General features: G+C 45.2%; 1 protein-coding gene across 1 annotated transcript in view; it reads left to right on the top strand.

Annotated features, from left to right (window-relative positions):
* The window catches only part of LOC144762755 (uncharacterized), an 842,179-nt gene that overhangs the window by 90,872 nt on the left and 739,048 nt on the right, over positions 1 to 12,259 (top strand). Inside the window, exon 7 of the mRNA XM_078648006.1 lies at positions 9,542 to 9,664. Coding sequence (XP_078504132.1) covers positions 9,542 to 9,664 — 123 coding nt within the window. The remainder of the gene's footprint in view (positions 1 to 9,541; positions 9,665 to 12,259) is intronic.

The raw sequence follows: 12,259 nt of genomic DNA, 5'->3' as shown, positions 1-12,259 counted from the left end.
CCCACCCAATGAACCCACAATATGGTCTTCTGTCATTAGCGTTAGAATGCTTTATTCTACTGAGCAATATTCCAATTAGCCAACATGTGTTTCGCCGTAATCACAACTACATCAGGGTTAAAGATACCAAAAACATAACAATCATAAACTGAACTGTTAACCTACATAACCTATACTATATCAACCATTAACTTGTGACTTCCTAAGTGACATGCTTTTAGTATGCACATGCAGTGAGCATAGTGTAAATACAACCCAATCTCTATAGGACAGTTGCCCATTTGAGATCACAGCGTTACATCACACGGAACGATTTTCAAATTAACAATTGCTACGTGATAAAGGAGACTTTACAGGACTTTATATTAGAAAGAAAAAGGGATAAAACCCTGTGAGCGTATAATGTCAAACTTAATACATTATAGGTGCAATCAAAATTCTCTCAGGCTCTATCTTCTTGCCCAACATCACAAAGCCTGCTCGAAATTATGTCACCAAGAACCTGCATGCAATGTCAGATCGATAAGAAGACTGTACACCAATTACCTCAATATCTATGAAAACTGCAACTTACGATTGTTCTGCCGATAGGATCTCCTGTAACACAATACATTCCTGCAAAACATGATCAAATCAACTATTTAGTTCCACTCTTTCCCCTTCACACCCTTATCACCAAACATCAAAGTTAACTCCTCCAAACTGTTTGCGCACTGTCCTAGTGCACTATGTCCATGTTTTCAATGTCCAATGTACAGGTCTCTACAACAAATTACGATAAACTAGGTATCACTGCCCTCATAGAATGACACCATATAAACAATCTTATGCCAGATCAAATTAAGAACATCCCATGACTTACCAAATAAAATAAATCTATAATCTCCCATGCATGTACATGACGTTCCATCCAGGCGTCATACCGGATTACCTTTTTATAGCTGGAACTAAAGAAAGGACTATGAGATTACCTCAATGCCGTAATCATTAATGCCAACTTGAAAGATACCAACATAAAGCATATGCATGAACTGACGTGTTAATTCCAGTAAATGGTACACTGCATTACGAGCCTCAATAAAAGTAACACACAGGTGCTTTCATTTCTGGTCTCAAGTTGTCCGCCAAGAGAATATGAGTTAAGGTCTCATTTGACCAATTGCCCATTGTTGAAAATATTATCTGCTACTCAGAAAAAAAGAACATTCTGAGCCCATTTAACCTATCCAATCTTTGTCCAGTGCTGAAAATATATTCAATATTATGTGCTCAACACTTCAAAAACAGCGTAAAACCCCTTAGCACTTTCTATATGTTCCTAATGTGACTGGCCAAAATTATTAAAAACTAAGTAAATCACCATAGTACGTCTAAATGCGTAACTTATATTTTACAACAGCGAGTTCCACTCCAACTCTATAATATTAGGTTCAGAGAACAATGGGGTCTATTACGATGGCGGGCGGACAAAGAAAGGGACTGCCCGCCATATGTACGGCAGTCCCGTGATGGTGATTAGGATGCGCCCACCACACAGGCGGGCGCATCCAGCATTTTTAACATTGCAGCACCCGCCGCAATGTAAAAAAGGCATTTGTGCATTTACTTGCACAACGTGGCAGGCACAATGCCGTGCCTGCCACGTTGTGCATGCAAATGCAGTGGGGTACCATAGGTACCCCCCATGTGCACCCCCAACACCCTGGAGGCCCGCAACTGGCCCCCACATTAAGGCACTACTCCGCCTGAATTGTAATATGGATGGCGGTGTCTTGCAGACACCGCCACCATATCCAACCCCTTTTTCCGCCCGTTCGACTCGTCGACCAGCGGAAAACCGGCGGACGGTATTTCTGTCCACCAGGGTCCCCCCCGCCATCGTAATATGGTGGGGTAAATGGGAGGTGGGCATTGAATAATGGCCTGCGGATCGCCACCGCCATACGGGCGGTGGCGATCCGCCTGCCATTTTAATAGATCTCCATGTTCCCAAAGTAACATGCTACATGTGGTATTCTACCACACTAATCCTATTCCTGTTAGATATCCAATACCAATAGTCCATATCAGTCAGGTAAGGGACATGGAGAAATACTATGACCTTATGATAAGGTAATTATTTTTCAACCACATCTTGTTCATTTTACACATAACATCAATCCTCCAGAAAGTACTGTAGCTCATTGTTAGACCTGGCATCATTGGCGGGAGTCTCCCTTCCATTTTGACGGATTGCCTCCTCTTTTTTTTATATGTTTTTGCTGGATTTATGCTTTGAGCACTGTGCCACTGCTAATCAGTGCCACAGTGCAAGTGCTCCCTATGTTAAATTGATGTACTAATTGGTTATTCCATGATTGGGTTATTTAATGTATCTGTCAGTCCCTAGTACAGTGCACCATGCGTGCCCAGGGCCTGTAAATCAAATGCTGCTGGTGGGCTTGCAGCACTGGTTGTGCCACCCACAGAAGCAGCTTGTAAAGTGTGTCTCAGGCCTGCCATTTCAAGGCCTGTGTGTAGTCTAGCACTGCCATGTCGACTTGGCCAAGTGCACCCACTTGCCAGTTCCTAAACCTTCCCTTTGCTTCATATTAGACACCCCTATGGTAGGCCCAAGGGCAGGGTGCATTGTAAGTATAAGGTAGGACATGCTTTGATATGTGTAGCATGTTATAATAGTGAATTTCAGATTTTGGAAAAGGGGGGTGGTGATGGACAGAGTTTCTGAATGATGCAGAATACTCTTACCAAGTCAAGAGATCATGGTTTTAATCCATCACCATTTTTTAGCTCACTGCACCACCCCAGCTCAGAACCTGGCTATATGCAAATTAGTCTGTTCCTGTCCCAGTGCATGATGGGAACAGGGCAAACCAAACTACCAAGCCAATTCTTATACTGGGAAGGAAACAAGCTTCCGGGGACCGGTTTCTGGCATCACAGCCTTCTTCGGCCCGGCTTGCTTGAATCCTGATGGTGCAATGAGCAAGGGACTCACGTCTGAGTATACCCTCCCACACATAGTGTGGATAAAACGGATTTTGGAAAAGGGGGGTGGTGATGGACAGAGTTTCTGAATGATGCAGAATACTCTTACCAAGTCAAGAGATCATGGTTTTAATCCATCACCGTTTTTTAGCTCACTGCACCATCCCAGCTCAGAACCTGGCTATATGCAAATTAGTCTGTTCCTGTCCCAGTGCATGATGGGAACAGGGCAAACCAAACTACCAAGCCAATTCTTATACTGGGAAGGAAACAAGCTTCCGGGGACCGGTTTCTGGCATCACAGCCTTCTTCAGCCCGGCTTGCTTGAATCCTGATGGTGCAATGAGCAAGGGACTCACGTCTGAGTATACCCTCCCACACATAGTGTGGATAAAACGGATTTTGGAAAAGGGGGGTGGTGATGGACAGAGTTTCTGAATGATGCAGAATACTCTTACCAAGTCAAGAGATCATGGTTTTAATCCATCACCGTTTTTTAGCTCACTGCACCATCCCAGCTCAGAACCTGGCTATATGCAAATTAGTCTGTTCCTGTCCCAGTGCATGATGGGAACAGGGCAAACCAAACTACCAAGCCAATTCTTATACTGGGAAGGAAACAAGCTTCCGGGGACCGGTTTCTGGCATCACAGCCTTCTTCGGCTCGGCTTGCTTGAATCCTGATGGTGCAATGAGCAAGGGACTCACGTCTGAGCATACCCTCCCACACATAGTGTGGATAAAACGGATTTTGGAAAAGTGGGGTGGTGATGGACAGAGTTTCTGAATGATGCAGAATACTCTTACCAAGTCAAGAGATCATGGTTTTAATCCATCACCGTTTTTTAGCTCACTGCACCATCCCAGCTCAGAACCTGGCTATATGCAAATTAGTCTGTTCCTGTCCCAGTGCATGATGGGAACAGGGCAAACCAAACTACCAAGCCAATTCTTATACTGGGAAGGAAACAAGCTTCCGGGGACCGGTTTCTGGCATCACAGCCTTCTTCGGCCCGGCTTGCTTGAATCCTGATGGTGCAATGAGCAAGGGACTCACGTCTGAGTATACCCTCCCACACATAGTGTGGATAAAACGGATTTTGGAAAAGGGGGGTGGTGATGGACAGAGTTTCTGAATGATGCAGAATACTCTTACCAAGTCAAGAGATCATGGTTTTAATCCATCACCGTTTTTTAGCTCACTGCACCATCCCAGCTCAGAACCTGGCTATATGCAAATTAGTCTGTTCCTGTCCCAGTGCATGATGGGAACAGGGCAAACCAAACTACCAAGCCAATTCTTATACTGGGAAGGAAACAAGCTTCCGGGGACCGGTTTCTGGCATCACAGCCTTCTTCGGCCCGGCTTGCTTGAATCCTGATGGTGCATTCAGAAACTCTGTCCATCACCACCCCCCCTTTTCCAAAATCGATAATAGTGAATTTCAGCCATTTTGTTTTTTTACTATTGAAGGCTACCTGTTCTCATAGGCCAGAATGAGCAGCTAGATTATTGCATGCTTATAATCCTAACTGACCCAGGGAACATGGTAGAAATTCGAATTTAGTATGCCTGAACTCAGAATAATAAAGTACATCTTATAGTAAAGTTTATTTTAATATTCTGTGTTTGAAAATACCACTTTGAGAAAGTAGGTATTTTCTTGCCTAACTATCCAAACCTGCCTCTGCTGGGTTGTGTATTCCTTGTCTGGGTTTGTGAGTGACAGGGCTGGGGGATTCCAGGAGACAGGCTGGGGCAGCCTGGTGGTGAATAGAGAGATCTGCATCTAGATGGGAGGGAGGAGTTGCACCTGGGACCTGAGTAGGGCTGGGCCCTCCCTCTCCAATGCTGGCTCTACCTCCTGTGGCTTGTCTGATGTCTCTGCCCTGCAATGTGAAAGGAGAGGAGGAATCATGTCAACAGAGTGGTCCAGAGCTGGATCTTCCCTCCCCTGTGCTGGCTCCACCTCCTGTGGGGCGGCTGATGTCTCTGCCCTGCACAGTGAAAAGAAGAAGAGAGTCATGTAAACAAAGTGCTTAGGAACTGGTTTGAACTAGGCAGAGGCCCCTCTGCCTTCAGAGACCAAAGGATTTTGGGGTATAAATATTGGGACCCTGATCCCAAGAAACTAGATCACTTCTGGACAAGAAACCTTTCTGCCAAGGAGAAGAACCAAGGAAACTGCAGAAGTTGTACTGCCCCTCTGCCAGTGTGCTGTTTGCTGGGTTGGCCTGCAGTGGTTGCTTCATTGCCAAGGGAAAGGAGAAGGAACTTTGTAAGGACTTTCATCGACAGAATATTCTCCTAGGGCTTGAACTGTGGTTGCCTCCTGCTGAAGTCTCAGAGACCAAAGACTTCACCCCCACCTCCTGAATCTCCTTGCTGGAAATCCTGACTCCAGTCACTTGCATTCCGCTGGGAGCTGGAAGCGCGACGCATTGAGAAGAAGCGTGTCGCCGCCGCAGCTGAAATCATCACAACACCGGAGAAGCGAGCCTTCGTCGCATCTCCCTGGAAGCATTTGTTCATCGAAGCTGCCTGCTGTCGCATCACCGGAGAAGCGGGACGCCATCGAGAGAGTCGCCATCGCATCACTGGAGAAGCGTGTTGCAGGTCCTGTCGCGGCTCCAGAGTACAGAGTTTTCGCAAAGCTGCCAGGGCGTCATCGCATCGTCATCGCATCACCGCATCAAGGACGCCATCTTCTCGCATCGCAACCGGGTCATCGCATTGCATCAAGGCGCCATCTTGCGCACCGCAACAGGCCCGCAAGCCGAGAATCTACACATCACCTCCGCACCGGTAAGGCTCACGACGAGTCCCCTACTCTGCGCAATCATTGAGGAAGGACTCAACCGTTCCCCCGGGTCACGGAAACGACGCATCTCCCTTTTTGCGAGACTTTTGTTCACTTTGCGTTACGCATCCAGGTACTTTGTTGAGAACTTTGTCGCATTTACCATCAACTTGAACTAAGAGACTTTAATCATCTTTTAAGTAATCTTAAGTATAGTATTGTGGATTTTTTGATGTTTGTGTTCTTAGGTTTAAGTCTATATAAAGAATACTTATTTTTATAAAACCTGTGTTGTATCCATCTGTAGTGTTATCACTGTATTTTTGTGTATATTCACAAATGCTTAACACACTGCCTCTGAGATAAGCCTGTCTGCTCATGTCAAGCTTCCAAGGGGGTGAGCAGGGGTTATTAGGGAGTGTAATCACCTTATCCTGACTTAGAAGTAAGGGTCCCTTTTTGGACGAAGGTGAATACCATTGCCAACCAGAGACCCCCAGATCTAACACTCATGATCATATTTTCCACTGCCTACAATCGAATCATTCACATTGCTCTTGCATCTAAGGCATAATTCTCTGTTGCCCCATCTGGGGTCCCTGATCACATGGTCTGTTCCAAAGAATTTTAAATTCTTATGTGGTGTCTGTGCAATACATTTATTGGCATGAACCGCAATTGGGTATCTTACATCATTCATTTTCAGTGCCCTCATATGTTCGCCAACTCTTTCCTGAAGGTTTCTGATCGTACTTCCTAAATATATACATTTGCATTTGCATTTACATACTGTTAGATTGGGGGGTCTCTAGTCGGCACAGGTAGGTACTTGTGACAAATAGGGACCCTTACCTCTAGTCAGGGTAAGGGTGTACACTCCTAAAATAACCCCTGCTCACCCCCTTGGTAGCTTGGCACGAGCAGACAGGCTTATCTCAGAGGCAGTGTGTAAAGCATTTGTGAACACATACAGTAATCAAGTGACAACACTACAGATGGACACCACACAGGTTTTATATCAAAAATAAGTATTCTTTATATAGACTTATCACAAGACCACAAACAACAAAAATCCACAATACTATACTTAAGATGGTGGTTTTGGCTTAGTTCTCTTTAGTTGTTAAAATGCGACACTTTGAGTCAATGCACCTTAAGATGTGACACGCAGAGCAACAAAAGTGTTACAACGATGGAAATGCGGCAAAGATCCGGTGCAAAGATATAAAGAAGGCGCTGTCTCCTTGATGCAACACGCTTTCCGGTAAGGCGGCGGCATCTGCGGCGACGTCGATCCTCTCCCCGGCGATGCCAGATGCTTGACACGATGCGAGCCGCGACAGGCCCTGCAACAGGCTTCCAGTGATGCGGCGGCATCTGTGGAGACGTCGATCCTCTCTCCTGGTGATGCGAGTTGCTTCCACAACGATGCGAGCCACGACAGACCCTGTGACACACTTCCCGGTGATGAAGCGGCGTCTGCGGCGACGTCGATCCTCTTCTCCGGCGATGAACCATGACAGGCCCTGCAACACACTTCTCGGAGATGGGGCAGCCTCTGCGGCGATGTCGATCCTCTACTCCTGGGACACGCTTCCCGGTGTTGCGGCGGCATCTGCAGCGGCGTCGATCCTCTCCTCCAGCGATGCGAGGCGCTTCGTGCTGTGACGTAAGCGATACGTGCTGTGAAGTGGCAGTTCTGCGACACACTTCTCGATCTTGAGTCGCGCTTCCAGCTCCTTGCGACACGTAAGTCCCCAAAAAGTCCAACACAACTGTAGGCACTCAACAATGTACCACTGTGCCAGATGTAAGTTTCCTGCTGCAGATGACCTTAATGTATTTATGAACTGTCCAAAGATCGGTCCCTTCTGGATAGAGGTATGTGGTTTTCTGGAGGATGTATTGGGCCTGCAGATCGAAGTAAGTGCTAAGCTTATTTTCTTTGGTCTGTTAGACAACTACCGTTTGAACGTTTCAACCTCAAAGTTTGTGCAATATGTTATGATCATCGCCGGGAGAGAAATTTGCAGAGTTTGGAAGCATGAACACCACCTACCTTTACCGACTGTTTGAAAAACATCATTATGATAAGTCAATCAGACATGGCCTTTGATAATTCTAGTGCTAATAAGATCTGGTCAGCATTGGAGTTGTGGAGAGAGAAGTAAAATCAGTAAGAGCAGTCCAATGATTATGCCAAGGCTAGTAGGTCCGGTCCTCCCTAACATCAAGTGGCCTTCCGAGAATTGACAATGGGAGTGGGACAAGGATACAGCCGTGTTCTCTAGGAGTGCTCTGCTACCTCCTCAGGCCTCTTTCCATCTGGGCGGCACTCAATAATGGCCTGCAGGAGGGATGTAGAGGAATTTCAACTTGAGCGCTCTTGTCTATTGGCATGTATGAGGACAAAAAAAAATAACAACAGTAGGCACTTGAGGATATCTCTTGATGAGCTGGTGGGTGAAGTCTGTTGTCCCTGAGACTTCAGCAGGAGGCAAGCTCTGTTCCAAGCCCTTGGAGATCCTTACACAAGTTGATGAAAGTACACACAAAGTTCCTCTCTCCTTTCTTTGGCAGTCAGGCAACCACTGCAGAACAATCATCCAAGCAGCACTTCAGCTTCGGGATAGTTTCTCCTCAGTTTCTTCAGGTTCCTCTCCTCAGCAAAGGTTTCTTGTTGTAGTCCAAATGTGATCTAATTTCTTGGGATCAGGGTCCCAATAGTTATACCCCAACATCCTTTGTCCTCTGAGGGCAGAGGGGACTTTGCCCAGTCCAAACCAGTTCTGGAGCACTCTGTTTACATGACTCCTTCTTTCCTTTCACAGTGCAGGGCTGAAATGTCAGACGCCCCACAGGAGGTGGAGCCACCATTGTGGAGGAAAAGCACAGCCCAGGAGCACTCTGTTGACATGATTCTTTCTCTCCTTTCACAGTGCAGGGCAGAGACATCAGATGCACCACAGGGAGTGGAGCCAGCACTATGGGTGGCAGGCACAGTCATATTCAGGTCCCAGGCGCAACTCCTCCCTCCGATCTAGATGCAGATCTCTCTATTCACCACTGGGCTGACTCATCCTGTCTCTTGGAATCCCCCAGCCCTGTCACTCAAACTCCAGACAAGGAATACACAACCTAGCAGAGGCAGGCCTGGATAGTTAGACAAGAAAATACCTACTTTCTAAAGGCATACTAAACTCGAAATTCTACCATGTTCCCTGAGTCAGTTAGGATTATAAAATGAAATAATCTAACTGCCCATTCTGGCCTATAGAGAACAGGTAGCCTTGCAATAGTGAAACACGAAAATGGCTGTAATTCACTATTAGGACATGCCACACACACCAGGGCATGTCCTACCTTATACTTACAAAGCACCCTGCCATTGGGCCTATCATAGGGGTGTCTGATATGAAGAAAAGGGAAGGTTTAGGGACTGGCAAGTGGGTGCACTTGCCCAGTCAACATGGCAGTTCCAGACTACACACAGGCTCTGCAATGGCAGACCTGAGACACACTTTTACAGGCTGCGTCTGTGGGTGCCACAACCAGTGCTGCAGAAGGATTAATATTAGTTGATGCTTAAGAGCCTTAGACCCAACATGATCACTGCATAATCTCAGGGGATGTAATACGTAAAGGTAAAAACATACATATTTACACATGTTGCTTTATGTTGGGAGTATCTAACTTAGGAAATGGAATTGTGGATCTAAACCTAATATAAGACTTTTCGATCCGTTATTCAGGTCACTTCAAGCTGAATGAAAAAACTGGAGAGCTAACAACTGCCTCAAATTTGATCTACAAGGAAAATAACTCCTACCGTATCATTGTTCAAATAAGTCCCCAACACTGCTCTACATCCTCAGGTTTGAATTTGTTTTCATAAATTTTATTGGAGTTTGAAATTAATTTTGTGAAATGGTAGGTGGTTTAGACTGCTCTTGAGAAGTGATTGAAATGTACAAATATAAGCCTAAATGTTTGAGAATGTACTTCAAGTTCTTCTGGCCTCCTTTATTGGCAGCTAAAATTGACTCATTGTACAACTTTAGTAATGCGTTCACAGCTTTATTTATCAATGAGGAGTCCATTGTGAGTTAAGCAGTTGTCTTCTCCCATTGATGAATTTCAAAAATAGTCCTCAGATGCTGGCTTTACTGGAAGATGTCGATGTATTTTCAGAAATGATTAATTTGAGTGATATTAAGTTTTTGTTTCTTATGTATTGCTATGTTTATTGATATAGTATTGTTTATATAGTTTCATGTATAGATTGAAGATGATGTGATACCGGATGGAGATGTAGGATGCTCTGCTGCAGACAAGGAGTTCCTAGGATCTCGAGGTTTCCACTTGGATGAATTGGTTGTGGGTGGTGGGTAAGGTCTGCTTCATAGAACACCTCACATATTTCCAGGGTATGGAGCACCATGCCCTTGATTATGTTGAAGACTGTAGAGAGCTCTTAAAGTTAGGATTTCTCTCAGTTTAGGAGTCCTAAAGTTAGGAGTCCTAACTTTACTACTCCTAAACTGAAAAAAATCCTAACTGTAAGACTTTCGGTATTCACAGAAGGCATTTAGGAGTCCTAAAGTTAGGAGTCCTAACTTTACTACTTCTAAACTGAGAGAAATCCTAACTTTAAGAGTTTCGGTATTCACAGAAGCATTTAGGAGTCCTAAAGTTAGGACTTCTAACTTCTGTGAATACCGAAATGAGTAAGTGCCTTGTGTGAATACCAAAATGAATAAGTGCCTTCTGTGAATACCAAAATGGTAGTAAGTTTAGGATTTTGTCTTAAGTTAGTTCTGTGAATCGGGCCCACTGTCCCTTTTTGTTTTAACTCCGCGAGTCCAATAAAACTCCAGGGTTCCAAATACCACATATAGGCTATAACTGGAGCATTGCAGTGTGCCAGTCAACACAACCACAAACCTCCAAATGTCTTCCTCGTACTCTTTACTCCTGAGTGCTGCGTGATCTCAGGGCTAGACATGCCCTTTTATTAACGATGCAGACGTCGTCCTCTTCTGAACCTGAAGTGAAATCTCTCTTTTACTGCCATTTTCCAAGCAGTTAGTTCTATTTCTAGTGGCATCTGAAAGAGGTGGGGCAAATCAGCAGCAGCAGATCTTGGGGCTCACGGCTAAAGCAAACATGCCATGGAGACGGTGACGTGATAATAACAAAAGTACTTACTGATGTCGGTTTCCGGGGCCACCATCCGGTTGATGTCTTCGGAGAAGCCATTGTTGACTGTTCTCGGAAACCACCATGCAGGGAAGTGACTTTAGTGAAGAAAAGAAGAGCCAATAAACCCAACCAATCTTGGAGCAGCTCTCATGCAGTTTTCAGCATGAGAGTAGCACCATCATTTGGCAGAGCAGACTGAGGCAGTGCTCCTTTTCTGACTAGGAGCCTGTGTCTGCAGTCCCCTAGGCTGTTATGCAGCTCACAGATTGCTGCGGTCTGAAGTACGCATGTTGGACTGGCCATCACAAGACAGCCGGCCTTTCTGACATGCGCACTTTACGCTTTAGGCAGCTGCATTTAAATGGCAATGACCATTACCATCTTATTTAATTTGCATTGTTTGCTGCAGCTCCTGTGCTCGAAGCAGGCGGGTGACACTCCTTCCCCCTAAAGGAGAAACCCCTACTGACCCCTCCCAGTTTTACAAGAGGCCATGTATTCCAGACCTTCCTTTGTCAGCTCAACCATCTTATACGGTCACTTCTTGAAAGTTCTGAACTCTTGGTAGCATTTCTTCATCCATGTTCCTGTTTGCTGTGTTTCCCTGAGACTCAGGGAAATCTAATTTCATTTTATTGTCATTATTTAAAGTGGCAATTCCACAATAGCATCACTTAGAAAACACACAACTCGATGGGTACCATCTCACACTCCTAACTGGATAGAATTTCCACTCATCTCTTTCTGGCTAAACTTTAAACAAGATATATTTTTGAAGGATCAGAATTCCACAGTCCCTGCTCCTACTGCGCCCAAAATATCTTAATATTAAATCTAAGGGTCAGTCTTGCAGCGCTATAAATTCAAATATGTTAGGTGCTTAAGGGTCAGATCTTCTAGCATGGCTTAATACAACTCAGCCACCCTGCCCTGTGACTACCTTAAAAAAAATGTAAGTTGGTCAACACACCTTACCCTGGTAATACAGGTACAAGTGATCCATTCTCCCCTTGATTACTTACCTTACGTGTTCTACCAGTGAACTGGACAAACTGTGGGCCCACTTGTAGGCGTTGCAGGTTTTTGTTGGAGTTCCATATTCAGAGTCCATGCTTTTTCTTTTCGGGGTTCACTCTTATATTTAAGGGTACTCCCACATACAGTGGGGGATGACCATAGAGAGCTCATAACAGGCATTGATGAAAACTCTGGTTGGGGAAAGCTGTTTATTGTCGGACAGGTACAGTCATTTTACCTGTGCCTCTGTG

The sequence above is a fragment of the Lissotriton helveticus genome, chromosome 6 (genome assembly GCF_964261635.1).
Source record: "Lissotriton helveticus chromosome 6, aLisHel1.1, whole genome shotgun sequence".
Classification (NCBI taxonomy): Eukaryota; Metazoa; Chordata; class Amphibia; order Caudata; family Salamandridae; genus Lissotriton; species Lissotriton helveticus.
The sequence above is the reverse complement of the archived record's forward strand: the minus strand, read 5'-3'. Positions and strand labels throughout refer to the sequence as shown.